At 41.3% G+C, this 19,708-nt stretch overlaps 1 protein-coding gene across 7 annotated transcripts in view; it reads right to left on the bottom strand.

The window, feature by feature from the left end:
* Nucleotides 1-19,708, bottom strand: part of cadps2 (Ca++-dependent secretion activator 2) — a 537,859-nt gene that overhangs the window by 24,391 nt on the left and 493,760 nt on the right. For all 7 annotated transcript variants that reach the window (XM_052030087.1, XM_052030089.1, XM_052030090.1 and 4 more), the window contains one exon: nucleotides 8,669-8,776. In XM_052030087.1, the coding sequence (XP_051886047.1) occupies nucleotides 8,669-8,776 (108 nt within the window). The remainder of the gene's footprint in view (nucleotides 1-8,668; nucleotides 8,777-19,708) is intronic.

The raw sequence follows: 19,708 nt of genomic DNA, 5'->3' as shown, positions 1-19,708 counted from the left end.
TATAACAGAGTACTTTCTGAATGGTGAAAAGTCAGACCAGTGGAGGTTCAACAGACTCAGATGTTCATGCACGTCAATCGTTAAAACGTCCTGGATAGGTGCAGAAAAATTTAAGAGATTTAAAGGAATGCCGGCTTTCATATCTAGAAAATTGAAGTACCGGGAAATAGAAGCTATACAAAGCCTTAGTTAGACCACAATTGGAATACAGAGAGCAGTTCGTGTCGGAGAATTAAAGTATGAAGAGAATTTACAAACCTGAATGTTGTATTCCCTGGAATTGAAAGGTTAAGAGGTGAATAGATTGAGGTTTTTAATGGTGTTAGAGGAGTTGATAGGTTAGAGAGAAAGAAACTATTTCTGTTGGTTGGGGAATTGAGGCCTTGAGAATCAGAGCCAAGCCTTTTAGGAATGAAATTTGAAAACACTCATACATGCAGGAAAAAGGGTGCAAAAATTTGGAACCCTTTTCCTCAAACGATGCTTTATGCTTAATCGACTGTTCATTTTCAATCCAACATTGCTGGATTTTTTGATGCAAGTTTCTTCAGGAGTATGGTACAACAGTTCTATTATAGAGTAAGGGCACAAGTTAGCTCAATGTATGATGGAAAATACTCAAGGAAATAAATAGCCTACTAACGATCCTATCTTTTTATCATAATGCAGAACCTGATGGTTGATACCCCAGCTTCATCACAAGCTGATATCTCAGACTTATAGTGGGAGTTAAGGCTAACAAGGAGATAGCATTGGCTCCATGGTATCCCCTCTCAGCAGTTAAAAACTCCTGCCACTGCCCATGTTTTTGACCATCAGCCTATAAGCCTGGACTCAGTAGGCTTTGCCCAGAAGATGCAGTCCAGACCTGCACCTTTCATCCCCAGAGCTGCAAGACTGTGCTCCAAGGCTATCTGAAGCTTTCTCCCTTGAAGAATGGCTGCACTCCAGCAGCTGCCTGGTGTGGTACTACATGGACACCAGCATATGTAAAAGAATGCAAGAAAGGAAAGTGATTAGTTGTTCCTATGCAGTACAGCATACCATGATTTATAAATTGAATGTGGAACATTCATTTGATGTAGGTTTTCTTTTTACACTGCTGCTCTGTGATGGTTAATAAGAAAGTGAAAGTAATGTTAGGACTGTTGGTGACTGGGGAACTGATGATATGTTGACTTTGTTCTTTTTATATATAAACATTTATTAACTAAAAGCTCTACAAAAAGGGACAACCAGTGTCAATGCACTACATCTAATACAGAAGAGAAAACAACTAAGCAGCTACATAACTACAGTAAAATAATGTGAACTAATACCTGCGAAACACACATGCAACACGACACCCGCTAACGCAACACTTCAGATAAGAATCGTATTTGTACCGTCCAAGACACACGCGATCCCGAGGGGCCCACTGAGTGCGGAACTCAACCAGGGTGCCCGCGGAGTCCGCGTGCTCTCTCTCCAAGGACGCCCACGTGCGCACATAAGCACGGAAGATGGGCAGGCACGCCGACCGACCAGAACCCTTGACCGCCTGCTGCCGCATCCCATGGATGGCCAGCTTGGCCACGTTGACTGTTGTTCATAGTCTAGCCTGGAAGGGGCTATCCAATATGCCTCTTCTGCTTGGCCCCTCTTCAGCTGCTTGGCAAGGACTGCAACCTCAGCACACCGCACACCATCACATCTCCTGAGTAAAGCTCCGCTGAGTATCTTAGGAGTCTTCACAAATGATTCAGAGAGTGGAAGCCATCTACGAATGGTCTTTTCTATCAATTTTTGAGTGATAGCATTCTTTTTATCGCAACAACCAGATCCCATTGTGTTATTCGTTCACGGGAATTACATCGTATGCCTTCAGCAGGTCGACCTTTGTTGCCCATTAACGAGCTATGGTCTATCAAGGTGGGCCAAATGCAGATGACGCAGCAGATCGCTTCTGAATGATGCCGGGGAGATTGCTGTCAGGGTACTGGTCACTGGTCTGCACTGCCGACGGCCACACACCAGCTGGATATCGAGAGAATGGACTCCGGTTCAGATGTGGTTGACTTGCGATGCCAACCAATGACAAGCATACAGCAACGGCAACCTGTGCCAATGGGAAGCCAACAACCCATGCTCATTTAACCTACTTTTCTCTGCCAGGAGAGAATGACGTGCAGGCAGCTCTTTTTGAATAGAGGAGTCAATGATCTCCCTTTTGCAAGTGAATGACAAATTCCAAGTAACTGTGAGTACCTTCATCTCAAGACAGGAAGTCACCCAGTGTATTGATGGAACTGGCTATGGTAACCTGAGAGCCATTGGAAATGTGGTCATTGTTCTTTCCTGGGATTGTAGTTATGGCTGGGATGGGTTGCACATTTCAGAGGGGACGTTTTGACTTAAGGTAAGATGTTTAGCAGTCTCTATTCTGTTGAGGTTTACACAGGAGAATAGCTCCTTGAAGAGCCTGGGGAGTTGTGGCCTCCTTCCGGGAACCCTTCCCCGCTATCCCTTCCAGCAGCTTGTCTTGCTTTCTCATTTTCTCAAACACAATTTATTCCAAGAGGAACACCTTCACCTGTAAATACACCTATAATAAGTGGGTAGCACAGTGCACAACAGGCTGCTACCTTGTAGCTCCAGCAACCTGGGTTTGATCCTGAGCGCCAGTACTGTCTGTGTGGAATTTGCATGTTCCCCCTTTGACTGCTTGGGTTTCTCCTGAGTATTCAGTTATCTCCCACACCCTGAAGACGTGTTGATTGGTAGGTTAATTGGCTACTATGTATTACCTCTAGTGTAGGAGGGTGGTAAGAGTTAGGTGCTGATGGGCATGTGAGCAAATAGGTTGCAAGGAAATATGTGGGAGAATTGGATTGCTCTGAGAGCCAGCATACACTCAATGGGCTGAATGGCCTCTTCTAGGTTATAAAGAAACAATAGTCTAATTGAGTCTAAGTGAATGAATTTGTTCCCAACTAGTCAACGCATTGCAGCCTGTGCAGGAATCTGTAAATATATTGTATGTGCACCTGATCAGTACCATGATCACACAATTCTGATTTGACTACCATGTGTTAATCTAGACATTGGACTGAAACGTGTTCGATCTGCTGCACTGGTTACACTTTCCCCACTCTTTTCCTGGGCCGCTCTTACCGTTAGCAACACTGCTAGCTCAACTGTGCTGGAGGCCTTTCTGCTGTGACTTCTAGGATGTGCAGCAGACCATGTGACCAGTTCTCCAGCTGAGACCCCACCCTCAGAGTGGAATGATGGCCTTTTGACAGGTCACTGCCATCAAATGCCTTTGAACTGCTTTTAAATGTCTCTGGTAGTCAACAACATTTAAAATTAGTTCAAAAGGATTTAAACAATTTAAAAAACAGAATTATGAAAATAAATAAGTAAATTTACTTCAAATACGCCAATTAATTCAAGGCTTTAAAATTAAGTCAAAATGAAGATGATGAAATAACCCATTTGCCTGTGCTTAGCTGTTTAATCATGGTCACTAATCCCATTTAATTGAATGGACCATGTGTATATCCTACCAATATCTGGCATCACTTACAATACTATCATGTGCATGCACGCCAGACACCCTTTTAGAATTCATCACCTTTGGCACCTAAAGAAAACACCTATCAAATAAATGAAATAATAACAGAAAATGCTGGGAATACTTAGCAGGTCAGTCAGATTCTGTGAAAAGAGAAACAACGTTTCAGATCTGGGATCCCTCATCAGAACTTTTTCTTTCCATTTTCCATGGATGTTACTTGACCTGCTGAGTATTTCCAACACTTTCTTTTTTATTTCAAATTTCCAGCATTTGCAGATTTTTAATTTTCATTTACCACAGAAAGGAATGTGGGCCCCATGTGTGAAATGACAGTACTGGTGCGAAGCGGAAGGATGGATCTGGCTCCTCAGCCCAAGATGCCAATGGTTCGTCCTTGAACTCAGCACTGACTCTTGTCTTTGTGGACCTTCCAGCTTCACTTGGTCACATGACTGAGCTGCTCAAGCTTGTTATCAGTGGAGGCTTTTCACCTTCTGACACATTGTTGTCCAGCGTGTTCCCTGTAGTTTTTGAAACATGCCTTCCATTTGTTGAGATGCCTTTTTCAAAATTCTCAGTCTTTTGTCCTTCTTCAGATAGTTTCATTGCAGCTATCAACTCACTTTCCTATAGCTGGCTTGTTTGCCTTGAAGCATTTAACTTTTACCTGCAACTGTCTTGCTAGCTGTAGACTTCTTCAGACCATCCAAGCCCACCTGAGCAGTGGTGTGCTCAGGTGAGGCCAGTGTACCCTGGAGTGTCAGTGGTTTCCCTGTGGTGTCCCAGCCATGTTACTTTGAAGCACGCTGCCCTCAATCCGTGACTAAATCTAGTCCACATCCTGGATTGCTGGTGCACATTATTGCCCATAGCTATGGACACAACCATCCTTGCCAGACAGCCGACAGTCCAGCTCACCCATGACTTAAGGCTGTCTGCAAACTAGATGTGGAACACCATCTTGGTTCTCCTCAGCACAATGTGGTGGAAAGATTCCCGTATACAGATCTTGTCCCATCACTGAATGAATCACCATCATGACAAACTCATAATCACTCTCTCAATCAACATGATGGCTTCACATGTATTATTTTCATTGCTCACTTCAGACATGCAATAAATACCACTGCTCCCTCTATGATGGGGAGCACTGTGACTCTGCAGTTCTGAGGCTGGATGGCTCCCAAGATGAGACCTCCTCCCTTTCTGACCCATGTCACCCATAGCTTTTCTGGCTTTAGCACTCATGTGACCTGGTTTCCCATCGAACCTGCTTGCAACATCCATCTGACTTGGCCTTGATAAAGAAGACCACGTCACCATTATCCACTTAGTGGGCCTGTTCCTTGCTGTCACCTCAGAACACTGTCCCGAGGGAAGCTGTCTGACACTCCCACTCGCCACCTCCCTGCTACTCCTTCAAGAGTTAGGTCCATCATATGAACCCTCCCAACAGCATTGGATTGAAATGTCTCTACAAGATTCTTAAATCCTTGTTTGAAGACTTTCTTCATGGTTAGTGGCATTGGAGATCTTAGCAATATCTCATTTATATCCAGAAGCAACATTGCCTCTCCTCACATCATCGTGCTCTGCTGTTCTGTGTCCTCCCCAGGACCCCAAAAACTTTAAGAACAATGCAACACGGCCCATATACAGAGCAAGTGGCTGAACCTGCCCGTACTGCTCAAGATTCCTGATGTGCCTCATATGTTTGTTTCCTCACCACTCCTGCTCCTACTCGGAGCATCTGGTTCCCTAATTTCCCCACACCAGCTCCCTCTCCCCTAACAACAGTGGTGCAGCTGGAAGAGCTGCTGCCTCACAGTGCCAGCACCCCAGGTTCAATCCCAGCCTCCGGTGCTGTCTTATGTGGAGTTTGCACATGCTCCCTGTGACTGCGTGGGTTTCTTCCTGGTGCTCTGGTTTCTCCCAAAGACGTGCCGGTTAATTGGCCACTGTAAATTGCCCCTAGGCAACGTGTGGGTGAGGGGTAGAATCTGGGAGGAGTTGATGAGAATGTGGGGAGAATAAAAAGTGGGATTCATGTAGGATTGGGGTAAATGGGTGGGTGATGGTTGGTGTGGGCTTGATGGGCCGAAGCGCCTGTTTCCATTTCACACAATCCATTCAGCTGTCAAAATTTAAGACAATTATTTTCATTTATCTGCTAAAATCTCTTAATGATTTAATTTTATTTCTTTCTCAGCCAGTACACGATACTGCTCTTTAATGCTTCATTTCTAAAGGCAAAGTATTGGCACTGGATGTACCCTTGGTCCTTACATCACCATTCATTGTTGCAACTCACCTTTTGACATTTGTACTGTACAGTGGTCTCAGATACCATAAAAAGAAATTATTCTGCACAGTGGCAAACATCATTGTCTAATAAATTAGCACGTCGCAATGGTCTGCAAAAATAAAGAGAAGTGTTCTTTCATGTAAAAACTGAGTAATAACTGAAATGTCACAAACTAGATTGTAATTCAGTGAATTCACTTCATGATTGTGATGTCACAAAACACTCTGCAATGAGTTTAAGTTTTTATTCTATTGAAAATGGTAGTAATAGTAAAATTTTTGAGTCGGAGAGAAAAGCATTTTGGGGAAAAGCAGAGAGATCATTAAACCCCTGTATCCTCAATATGTCCCTCCCTCAGCTCTCTGCATTTAACATAACCCCTGAAAATCACATATCTTCAACATGTGCCGATGATGTCAGTATTGTGTATGACTTCCCAGACAAAGTGAACTCCACTGGGAATTCAGCAAGACAGCATAGGTTGAAGGAATGGTACACATTGCAGCCATACGTAGTTGGAAAATAGCTGGTGAATGGCGGGTCGGATGATACAGCTCATTCATTTCTGGGTCTTCCCAAGGTGAGGAAACACCACCAATTTTATTTGGAAAATTCAGAATTACATTTGATACAATGCCCCTTATGCTGAATAGAGTTATGTTTAGTAAATACATGAACATTGTTCAAGTAGCAATTTTACTGATATTCCTATAGTAAAATGCTATATCTTTTGTTTGGTAGCATAATAGCCAGGTGTTCCTCAATAGCATCTGGCAGAGTTACTGATGCAGTCAATAAGTACCAGGAGAGCACCTACTTCTGCTGATAAAGAACACTCAAAGTGATTCCTTCATTAGTCAGTTTACTTTGAAACTAACAGGTCAGAACTGAGAGGCCTGGAGTTGAGGAGAAGCACCATAATGGTCTACAGCTGAGATGACCTGCCTGGCAGAAATTTGCCACTCTCTAAAGAAAGCTATTTGATGGAACAAGCAATAAAACATGCAAAGAGGAACAGTTCAAGTGAGCTTATGATAATTATCTTCAGTATTACTGAGATGAGAAAGGATTTACAGGAAAGTCTGATATTCCATACTTTTTCAGACAATGAGTTTTGAATTTAAGTATAATAATCCATCATTATTAGTGGTTCAATCATTTTCAATGTTTTAAACTCTTGTGGGTAACTTTGACCAAGTGGGATAATGTCCAACTGAATCAGTCAGCCATTTTATATCCCTCCTGAATTTTATTTCCATTCATATCAATTCAATCGAAAACAGAGAAAGAAATAAATGAAGTGGTGATTCGCTATATCCCAGCTTCCACAAGTGCAAACGGTCCTCTTGGTGTTCTGCAAAATACTTTGTTGTGCTTCTTTGATATTCTTAATGAGAATATAAATGACACATAGTCATGAGCATGTTCAGGCACTAATAAAGATTTGTCTACTTGCGGGCTGCCCCCCGAACACTCTATGCAAAAGATGCATTTCACTGTGTGTTTCAGTGTACATGTGACTAATAAAGATATCTTATCTTGTCTAAATAAAACTTAAAGTCATGAAATGAAATTATTGATTCTTGTGAAAGCTAAAAACAATCTATCAGAAAAAAAATAACTGCTTAATAGTTTATGTGGCAAAACATCAGTGGTGAAATGCCAATGCCATGAGGGAAAAAACACTGAAGAAATGCATAGGAATGAGCAATCACACAGTGATAAGACATTATGTGCTGTCCAAAGGGGCTACTTCAGCTTATTTTTCACTGTTTATTGAAGAAGTACTCAATACATACAGCAAAATTTGGGAAATTGTCAATGAATAGTATGAGCAGCTCAAACCAAGCCAAGGTGGGCAAGCTGGAAGATTTTACTTAAATTGGTTAAGTGCCATCTAGAAATGCAGACTCTGACTACTTCAGAATAAATATACTGGATACCCAAAAGCCAGTAACCAGGAAATCCTGGTGGAAAATTAGTCTTCTTAGTAACCAGGTGTATCAGTTCTAACTTTGGCTTGTCACAAGCTACATTAAGTCTTCCTAGCTAAAACACATCTCTTAAAATATAGTAAGTCGTCTCTTCTATGACTGCTGAAAGGCCACTGATTAAAACTTACACGTTGTTGGAATAAAGCAAACACACACTTTCTATTGGCTCCTGTTATGCAGACTAGGTGCTCGATGATAGAGTTGGTGTACTAGATGCATGGCCTTATGACATAATCCATGTGATTGTCACCAAGACCAAATGACCAACAGATGTCAATCAAAGGAAATATTTTTGCTTACTAATAGGAGATCTAGAAAGGCTCATTTTCTTATACTTAATCAGACCTATGAAATGCTAATCAAATCAACCTCCTTAATACTAACATCCATTAGAATAACATCTCAGCATGCAACTTGATCAGATTAAAGTGAGGGAAATGAGTAAGAAGAAAATATGAAAGAAAATTTACTTAACAAGACTGAGACAAATTATTTTAAAACACTGCAGGCAGGCTGGACTCTGCACAGAATCATTCTTCACCATTAAGACTCCACTTTGATAGCCACGTTGTATGATAGGCTTGAACTTGCACAGTGCAATGATAATTTATGAGGAGAACAAGTTTGCTTCCGATTGAGAACCAATTTGAAAAAGAAGTTAATAAAGCAACGCAGTCTTTGAACGGTATGGAAATCCATGTGAACATTTAATACCATGCAGGGCACTGAGTATCCAAATGCTACTTATCCCTCCTAAGAAAATATTCCTCATTTTCCTTTTCAGCATGCCTTGCAAGGGTAGATACTTACATCAAACAAGTTTTCTATATACATTTCCTCATTGATCTTGTCACGGAGTATGTCCTGATTCTGCCGTACAAATGTGATGTAGGTGTCTGCCAGGTCCATTCCAGGTTGCTGGAAAGAAAAACATAAAAAATCATCAAAAGCCACACAAACGTAAATGACCTTGTTAGGTTTTGCCTTGGGTCCCTCATTTCCCTATCTGTATTTTGCAAATTATCCTTGTTAAAATCTCCAAACCATGGTTAATCCATACCCACCATTTTCATAATAGGCACAAAGTAATATTACAAAATGAAACTGCCAATGTCATTTCCTACTCCTGACAACGTATGATCTGCTGCTTTAAAGTACTTCATTCCCCATTGAAACTGAAGAATGGTTAACTATGCCATTGGAATAGGATAGAATAGTGATCCTCAATAATCCAGCCTGTGCCAATTCAGGTGATAGGAATGTCCTTGATGGGATTTTAGGCTGACTCCCCATTCAGACTTGACCAGTAAGGTAAGGTCTTGCAGGAAATGCTGGTTGTGAATTATTGTGAATTTATTTAACAGAAATATGTGATAGACATTGGAAAATTTTTACTGAAGAATTACTTTACTTATTGCTCTTCATTAATTTTAAAATAAGTTTCTGAACTATGCTTCAAATACTTTGATATATGTTGTAACAGTTAAACAAAGCAATAATGCCAACTTGAGTGTAAAACTTGCAATTTGAAACAAACCTTTCACCCATTTAGCAATTTGAGGAAAAGGTCCTACTTTGACTGAAAACAAAACACACTTCACTAGTTTCCACTTACTCATGCCTTAAAGACTCCTTGTATGTCTCACAAAATAGTTTAATTGCCGAAGAAAAAATAGTTGGGGACTGAAAAACACTTCTAATAATTAGAATACTTACTAAAATTCCATAATTCTACAGACTGGAAAACAGAAAATACAACATCATTTTTCAAGAAAGGAGGGAAGAGGGAAAACAGGAAACTGAATAATATTCTGAGCAATATGATCTCCCTGATATAATTCAATTCATGACTCTGATATATATGAGACTGAGTCCTAGGCAGATTGAAAAGTTCAAAGGCTAAGTCATTATGGATGGAAACTATTTAACTCAGATCTCTGAGAAAGGCTGAAGAAGAGAATTGTGAGGGATGGATGCTTATTGTAGGGGAGTATTTGATAAGGATTCTACATTGAAATCGGACTCGGGCACCTGCAGCTTCACTGGTCACATATCAATCTTGGGTATAAGAATTGAAGGTAAAAATGAAGACAATACTTAAGCTATTTAATAATAACAATAAATAACTAAATATAGATTTAGAAGGTAAAGAAACTAGATGACCAAGATTTCTTTGAGGAAGTGAAATCCCAAACAGGGTTTTCCAAAGAAACCCAAACTAGGTCATTGGCAATTCTTTTAAATAGACATCTTGCCCTTCATTTGTTCAATCTCATCCTGAACCGAATGACAGACTTGCTGTTTTTGTTTTAATAAAAGCCAACAGAATCTATTTTGCTACCGCAGCTATTTTCCTCTCCTCACTGCTCATCTACCTGTCGCAGGCTAGGAGACATATGGGAGTTTCACACCTTGAGAATAGATTTTCACATACAGTCTGCAGTCTTGAGACAGTAACTAATTATTACAAGAACACACACAACTTGGATAGATTTACTGCAGCAGCTGGTGACATTTACCAATTAGAATTGCAGTTCTTTAAAACAATTTCTTCTATATCGCAACTTGCAAAGGGTAATTATTTATAATGAATGGGGAAGAGATATATTCCTTATTAGCACACATCTTGTACAACTGTCATGTTCTCTGGTTTGTCAGAAGGTGCTGAGTGCCAAGAAAGGAAGCAAACAACTTTCTCATTATTAGCACCATTAAGCTTCATAGCTCAGTTCATCAGACAGCACAGGTCATCTTTATATTAAAGTAAAATGAAGAGGAAACAAATTTCTTTCTCATGCTGAGTTAGCACTTATTAAAAAAAACTACAAACAACTTGAACTTTGATTTCAAATCTATCACCTATTTTTCATGACTTATTGTGTGACTGTCCATGGGAGTAATCAGCACAAATGTTTTTATCAAATGGAATTAACGTGATGTGAAGACCCTTAAACATAATACGGGATTTCAGCATAGGGAGGAGTAAGGGTTTGCATCAGATCTGTTTTTTTCTGTGAAGCATCAACATCGCAAACATCTGTATAATGCTAATCGCTTCACACAAGGCTTTTTTTAGTATTCAAGATTTCTTGTTTTTCACCCACTACTTGTTAAGAATGAAGATACTGTTGTTTCTATTTCTAAACCCTTTTCATTTTTACAAAATCATTCTGTCCAACCAATGAATCCAGCCAACGATATGATAAACAGTACCTTCCTTCAGTGCTAGATCACAATGACATCCTCCATTGTGTTCTGTGGTATGACCATAGTACGAAATGAGGTAGGCTCAGAAGAGAACTAACTGCTTAAAACTGGGCACCCATAAGGTGCTGTATGCCATCAGCAGCAGTAGAATTGTCTTCCACCACAATCTGTGTTCTCAGTCATGGCATGTTCCTCACTCCACTATCACTATTAAGCTCAGGGCCAATCTTAATTAGAGGAACATTGAAGTACATGTCGACAGTTATTCTGCTGAGGCTGTCGCACACATGCTAAATGACCAAAGCAGATTGCAACAGACAGCTAAACAGTGCCACAACCAATGGATCAAATCAAAACTCTGTAGTCCCATCATGCATGCAACAATCTTCAGTCAGAAGTGGCAAGTAGATAATGCATCTTCATTTCCTCCCATGGTACCTGCCATCAGAGAAGCCTGTCTGCAGTCAATCCAATTATCTTCAACTGAAATGAAGAAATAAACTGGATTCAAAATAAGTCTATGGTTGCAGCACTGAAGATGTGTAGTCTAGCCCAAGAGATGGAAGATACTGTTGACAGTTCTTCCAGGAGAGACAAACTCACCAATATCCTGCTCACTGATGCTCAGTTTGGTTTCACAGGATCAATTGGCTCCACTTAGGGACATAATACCTCCGATCCAAACACGGATACAAGAGCTAAATTCCAGATCTGAGGTGAGAGTGACTGCTATTGACCTCAGAGAAGTATTTAATAGTGTAACATCATAGAGTTCAGGTAAAACTTAAGTTAATGGGAATCAAGGGAAAACCCCTCCACAGGTGATTATAGATTTGATACTGGATGGCATTCTAGCCAAAAATTCTTAGCCTGTCCCAGGTCCAGCAAAACCTAAAACTAGCATTAAAAAACGCCTAAGCACATTGTAATTGAAAAAAAAGCAAGGAAGGTGAATCTGTACCATAAATAGGTCCTTGGTGCATGGAGCTTTCTTTAATAGAAAACAATCAATATTACAACTTTTATGAGTTCGGGTGTCTGGTTAAGAAAATACTTCTGAAATGTAACCCATGCTGTAATGCAACAAAATTGTACACAGTAAGTTCCCTCTGAAGGAGTGGGATAATCACCAGATATTTTGTTTTTTGGTATAAGGATAAATATTGACCAAGACATCAGTGATAACTTCTATATTCTTTGCCCACTAATGCCATACAATCTGATAAGGCAGATTGCTCCTTGATTTAAACTCTCATCTGAACTGGAACACTTTCAACTGTGCGACACCCACTCAGAAAGGCAGTGGACTGTCAGTCTTGGTATATGCTCTGGAGTTGGATGCGAATTTGTTCACTCTGAAGCAAAACAGATATTCATTGATCCATGGCTAATACTTGCCTTACACCAACTTCAGATGGGTGAAAGGAAGTACAGGATCAGGATATCAATGAGGATATCACAATCAAGCTTTCAAATAGCACTTTAACATTTGTGTGTCCAAGTGCTGCTTATATGAGAATTAAAAAAGGTAAATTACTGCACATTTTTCACAGGGCTCATCAGTCAGTCCAAGGCCAAATGGATAGAGTGGAACAGAATTTTGTTGACTTTCCAACAGTTTGTTGCAAATTCAAAGCTGATGAAATATAGTCCATTAACTGAAAACTGTGTTTCCACTGACCGTTTTCTTTGTTGAATAAAGAAATATAGATGCCTTCGACTATACATCTCAAGGTCCTTTGTTCACTGTCTTAACTCATAAAGCAGCAATGGAAACTGCAATTATCAAAGGGAATGACCTCCTCATTGTGCTGCTAACCTTTCTATTAAGTTCTCCTGCTGTCCAGATTCAAATTAGGTACAGATGGAGATCCACAACTTGGTCACATTTTTTATAGTGAATTCACTATGTTTTTAATTGCTGTTGGCAATTTTCCATTTGTCTGTTCAAGCTGCTTGGTACCACTCAAGGCTCGAACTTTGGATCTGCACAAGCCCTTCTTTGGTCTTCAGGTTGTTGGTTAACAGGACGGGCTGCCACAGTAAGATTTAGAGCACCTTGCACTTGCGGCGCTCCATCCAGTAACCTGGCCCAGCAATGTTAAAGCTAATCACCCATGCAATAGCTAAGATGGCGTGACAGGCAGCAAAGAAATCAACATTTAAGATGCTTGAACCTAAGCATCAGGGCTGACTTCAACAGAGCTCATTTCTGCAGGCACTGCAAGTGAAACCTCCAACTTACTTTTCACACACTAAGTGATCTGTTCATTGCAGTGTATGGGCAGATTCTGCTTGCACACTTTCCAATTAAGCCTCTGAATATGCTTTTAATACTCAGGAGGCCTGAGCCCCTACTGAATTCCTGTGTCATGTTTCCGTGTAAGTCTGTATTGAGAAGTGACACCACGGAGACCAGGGAGTGGATTATTTATTCCTGTTTGGCAAATACAACTTACGTCTCTTCCTGCATAATATATTTTACTATGTCTGAATATGTGTCATTTCAGAAAAACTGCTGCTCTGTCAAGTCCCTGAAGCCCACGTAAGCTAAGATTTTTGGCATTAAGGAGCCTAGGTAAAACTGGACAAGGAAAGACACTCTGATAGTTGGAGTCACAGCTCGTACAATGTAATGTGGTTGCGATGGTTGAAGGTCAATTATCCCAGCCTCAGGACATCAATACAGATGTTTCTCAGGGCAGTGTTTTCTGCTGCTTCATCAATGATTATCCCTCTATCACAAGGTGAAGTTACAGCCTGTTCATCTCCACTTGCAGCTCACAAGATAATGCAATAATCCATGTCTTCACTTAGGAGGACCTGAATAATATTTACATTTTTGTTTCGATGATCTATATAGGTGTGCAGATGTACCCTGGATATAACATTCTATGCTTTCTAATTTATGACATATCCCCTGTCTAATATCAGCCCTTTTTAAACAACTAAGCTTCCAAAATTTAAATGAGACAATGAGCAAACATGAAAAACAAACACATATGAGCTTCAAGGGCCAGATCTGTCATCGCAGAGCATTGGTGCTTTAGATGTTGTGAGAGGGGAGAGAGAAATATATTGAACTTATTCTGGCTGGAAGTAATGGGCAAATGAATATGTGGAACCTTTTCATGGTACAATGAAATTGGGCTTTTAGTTATGTGGAGAAACCACAAAAGCTGGTATTATTTTCCTTAGATCTGAAAAAGGTTAAGGGGACATGTCTTAGAGGTGTTCACTTTTATGGGCAGTTTTGGATAAGGTAAGGAGAAACTGCTGTGACTGGACGAAACATATTGAAGAGGAAACCAGAAAGAAGACGACAAAACTTTTGAAGTTGGGTAACATTCTCACAGTTGGTTAAAAGTAATGAATATTGCTATTATTAAAACTCTCATTCTCAGTGCAGGATGTCTAAGAATGTTGATCATTTACCCTGCCGGTTTGAAAAGTGATTTAGCATGCTTCAGAAGGAGTTAGACATGTTTATTTTATCTTTTCTTGAGTATTCTTTGGATTGGGAATACTTTCTGCAACCAACTATTAATGTTTTCATGGGCATCAAGACATCCATCCCTTTGAGCCATTATGTGCTGTGGGATCCTTCACTTTTGTGGAGGCTACATTGTGGAATTCATGAATTGTGGATCCTGAAGGAAGGGGTCCAAACTTTTATTTCACTCTACGACAAGCTATGCATCACACTCTAACTGGACCAAACGCATGAGATTTTTGTGCAATATATTGTTTCAGCACTTCTAAACTACACCTGTAAATCTCGGGTATTAATTAGTAATGAACTCATTCACAGATGTAGTCACTAGGAAACGGGTCTAAATAACAAGGTGGATATACTGCCAGCATGAATGAACTTTTGTTAGTCAAAAGGGAAAAGTTTTGTTTTGTTTTATTTTTCTTAAGCAGCCTTGTTATCCAAAAGAATGGCTTTTTACAGGTAGAAAGGCTCGTATGAATCTAATTCTGGGTGTAGACTTCAGCAGCTTTGGTGAAGGTTAATCACTCGTTAACCTGACCAGATGAACACATGGTCCAAAAGAACAAAAAAATTTCCTACTTAATTATATGCTGCGAAGTCTCTCACTTCCTGCTGTTAAACCTAATCCCACAGGTGCAGCTTCTGTATCTCAGGCTGTTTACTGTTAGGTGGGCTGGACTCTACAGCCTTTTCACAGCAACAGATTCAGTTTGAGAACTAACGGATTAACCTTTCACTGAAGGTCAAAGTACACTGTGAGATTAAACATTGTCAAGGTTTTATTTTCTAGGAAGTGGGATGGAATATAAAACGCACCTTTCTTATTGATTATTATGCTCTAAATTTCACTCCTCCACATCATAATTTGATGACTTTAATGAAGAAAGGGTAATTATTTACCGTTGGTTCCTGGTTTATTGATAGCTTCGGAGGTTTGCTTCTCATGTCTTCCTTAATTTTAGCCATTTATATGTTGGAGAATGAGTTGGAAAATTCACTTTTACCCATTTCAATCTAAAACGTGAGATAACACTGGCCATCCCCACAAAAAAGCTGAAACATACCTAGAAAGCTGACAGATGAAAGGCCCCTCAAGAAGTGCGTATAATGTGTAAAAGAGTGGCTCAACTGAAAGAGAGGTGGGGTGTGCACTTTGTCATAACTTATCTATTATGTCACTGCAACCCATAGGAAAGAAAATAAAATTTAAAAAAAAAACAAGCTTTTTAAAAAGGTGAACGTAGAAATTTCTAAAGGGGAATTATGAAAACTGAAAAACCTCACTTTTATTAAAGGAGGAAGGAATAAAATGCCAGCGTTATGCTCCCTGAGCAAATGTTGATTTTTCCATGAGTCTATTCAGCATATTGGAAAATAATGATCAGAACACTTTACTGGCAAAATGTAACAGATGTCATGGTCATTTAGTATGCAGCAACATATTAAAAGCAAAACATTATTGAGGCCAGGCACCAGAAGAGATTAGAATTAAACAATAGCATGAGTGAAGTGCACATGAGTGTTCCTTTCTCTCTTGCATTTACCTGAATGAATATTAAATGCTAATTATTGCAGTCAAGAAACTACCAGTCCAGTGCTTTCTATCCATGACAATCTCTGCCCGCAGGCATGGATGGCAATTTGAAAGCGTTCATTTACAAATCCAAATAGGATTTATTTTATTTCACAAGAGATTGATTTATTATTAGCTCTAGACCAATTTTCATATCATTAAAAGTCAGTCAAAATTACTACCACTGCTACCACAGTTTTGAGAACATCTCATGCTTTGTATATCCAAATAAGGGGGTATCATACCTTGCATGTAGATTTGAATGCAAGAGTCAAAGAAGAATTCTAGCATAATTTTAAAGAAAGTTGCTATTGCAGAGTAACTGTAATAAAGACAGGCCAAAGCACATTGTATGGGATATTACATTGTGCCATTACATTTAGTTACGTCAAGGACCTCTGCTGTTGCCTGATGGCAATTAAAATATCACTTGCATCTGGACTTATGATTTCATTGCGGTTGAAAGACAAGCTCGTTAAAACTGGGTCCTCAACTGGCTCCCTATGTTGCACCTTCACTGACATGTAGCTAAAATGATTCCTGGAATGCTTTAGCTATTATTACTATGCTGCCACTTCAAGGTGACAGCTTGACCACTCATCTCATTTTGAAGTAGATCAGAGATTGGTGTTCTCACTCCTCACCACATGCAAACACTCGCCCATTCCTTGGACTGTAATCCATTAATTTGTACAGATCTACACTAAAAAGTGGTTCAAGAAACTCCTTCACTGGAGGCTTGGTGCCAGGTACACTTCCATTTTGATATGAAGTTGGTCAATCAGAGGCCAAGAAAACAGACTCATCATTTGTAACATAATTAAGTGGCACCTACTTAGGCCCATGACAATTTTAAGTTTTGAACTGTGAATATGTGAGGAGGATCTCACTGCTTCAAATTTTCTGTCATCCATCTGCCTTGGTATCCATTTGCTCCCTCTCCAGAGGATCATATTATCATCGGAGGATTCAAGGATAGAGCGTGGGCCCTGCTAATCTATAACAGTGTAGCATTCAAGCAATATGTTATGTCAGGGCCCACTTGCAGTGACTAGTTCCATCTCCTTCATGCCAACCTCTTTTTGCAGTGGCTAGTTTTGCATCTTCATTGGAAGACTTGGTGGAGAGCAGATGTCCTGTATATATAGGGGGCCACGGTGCCATCTTGACATGCAGTTGGAGCAGGGTAATCGGAACAGACAATGCCAGGAGTCAAGTCCTGAAGACCTGAATGCAGTATTGCAGGAGTTGCAGAGATAGTGAATTTATTTTCAAATGTCATATTCCAATAATTGCACCACTAACATCAGACGCTGCTTTATGTCCTACGTTCCAATTGCTCACTCATAATGAATGGCTTGCAGTGAAATATACTAGAACAGACCATCGCATGGTTAAACATTGACTTTGCTGTCTAAATAGCTCTGGAAGACCCTTGCGACACCAGCAGGGCAGGTTTTAGGACTTCTAGTGGTCAGCGATAAACCGCACAACCTTGTCAAAATGAGGACTGAGCCATTGTTAACAACAACACCGCTGAACTGCAGGCAGCTGTGCAATACGAGAGACAAAAGATGATGGAAGAGGAAGGATGGAAGCAAACTTGATGCTTCCTTTTTGGCTAGGCTATCCAGGACAGACTCATATGAGTGGAAATCTGACAAACAGGCCTCAATCATCAACTGTCTGCTTTTACCTTCCCTCCTCTGCTACGGATCACCATTGGGCTCTCTTGGTCACAACACCATAATCAAAGTCGACGTTCCAAATCAAATTTATAAATCAAACCATGCCAAAGAATGTCAAGCATTAACTGATCATCCTTTTGCATGCCCTTGATGCCTATCTTTTGCATGTCTTTGCCTGTCCTACTGTTCCTACGGAATGGATAAGTTGGTCAAAGTTCATGAATTCACCTTCAAATGTCACATTCCAATAATTACACCACCAACCGCAGTAGGCAGTGCCTCATATCCCAATCACCCACTCATGCAATGAATGGCTTCTTGCAAAGTAAGATGTAATAGTGGAGACCATTGCATGCTTAAACATCAACTCCCAGCGGCTGCAGCATTGCTGCTGGAAGGTTGCTGACTGTCAATGGAGGAGGTTGACTGGGGCTCAAGTGCGTTCTGGACAGACACGGCTGTGTTATAATTTGAAACTACTGACTGTAAATAGTGTGAATCATGGAGTACTGTGGTATTGTAATAAAGTCATGCTGTAATCACTGAAGAAACCTCCTTTGGAAAAGGAAATAAAAATGGAAGAGGTCGTCAGTTGGCTTTGCAGGACAACCATAAGCAGCCCTGCGTACAGAAGTACCTTCACCTCAGTGAAGTCTCAGTGCAGAGTCTGGGCTGGCCATGCTGATAAGTGCAGAGTCTGGGCTGGCCATGCTGATAAGTGCAGAGTCTGGGCTGGCCATGCTGATAAGTGCAGAGTCTGGGCTGGCCATGCTGATAAGTGCAGAGTCTGGGCTGGCCATGCTGATAAGTGCAGAGTCTGGGCTGGCCATGCTGATAAGTGCAGAGTCTGGGCTGGCCATGCTGATAAGTGCAGAGTCTGGGCTGGCCATGCTGATAAGTGCAGAGTCTGGGCTGGCCATGCTGATAAGTGCAGAGTCTGGGCTGGCCATGCTGATAAGTGCAGAGTCTGGGCTGGCCATGCTGATAAGTGCAGAGTCTGGGCTGGCCATGCTGATAAGTGCAGAGTCTGGGCTGGCCATGCTGATAAGTGCAGAGTCTGGGCTGGCCATGCTGATAAGTGCAGAGTCTGGGCTGGCCATGCTGATAAGTGCAGAGTCTGGGCTGGCCATGCTGATAAGTGCAGAGTCTGGGCTGGCCATGCTGATAAGTGCAGAGTCTGGGCTGGCCATGCTGATAAGTGCAGAGTCTGGGCTGGCCATGCTGATAAGTGCAGAGTCTGGGCTGGCCATGCTGATAAGTGCAGAGTCTGGGCTGGCCATGCTGATAAGTGCAGAGTCTGGGCTGGCCATGCTGATAAGTGCAGAGTCTGGGCTGGCCATGCTGATAAGTGCAGAGTCTGGGCTGGCCATGCTGATAAGTGCAGAGTCTGGGCTGGCCATGCTGATAAGTGCAGAGTCTGGGCTGGCCATGCTGATAAGTGCAGAGTCTGGGCTGGCCATGCTGATAAGTGCAGAGTCTGGGCTGGCCATGCTGATAAGTGCAGAGTCTGGGCTGGCCATGCTGATAAGTGCAGAGTCTGGGCTGGCCATGCTGATAAGTGCAGAGTCTGGGCTGGCCATGCTGATAAGTGCAGAGTCTGGGCTGGCCATGCTGATAAGTGCAGAGTCTGGGCTGGCCATGCTGATAAGTGCAGAGTCTGGGCTGGCCATGCTGATAAGTGCAGAGTCTGGGCTGGCCATGCTGATAAGTGCAGAGTCTGGGCTGGCCATGCTGATAAGTGCAGAGTCTGGGCTGGCCATGCTGATAAGTGCAGAGTCTGGGCTGGCCATGCTGATAAGTGCAGAGTCTGGGCTGGCCATGCTGATAAGTGCAGAGTCTGGGCTGGCCATGCTGATAAGTGCAGAGTCTGGGCTGGCCATGCTGAT

This window comes from Pristis pectinata, chromosome 15 (genome assembly GCF_009764475.1).
Source record: "Pristis pectinata isolate sPriPec2 chromosome 15, sPriPec2.1.pri, whole genome shotgun sequence".
NCBI lineage: Eukaryota > Metazoa > Chordata > Chondrichthyes > Rhinopristiformes > Pristidae > Pristis > Pristis pectinata.
This window is presented reverse-complemented; position numbering and strand designations above follow the sequence as displayed.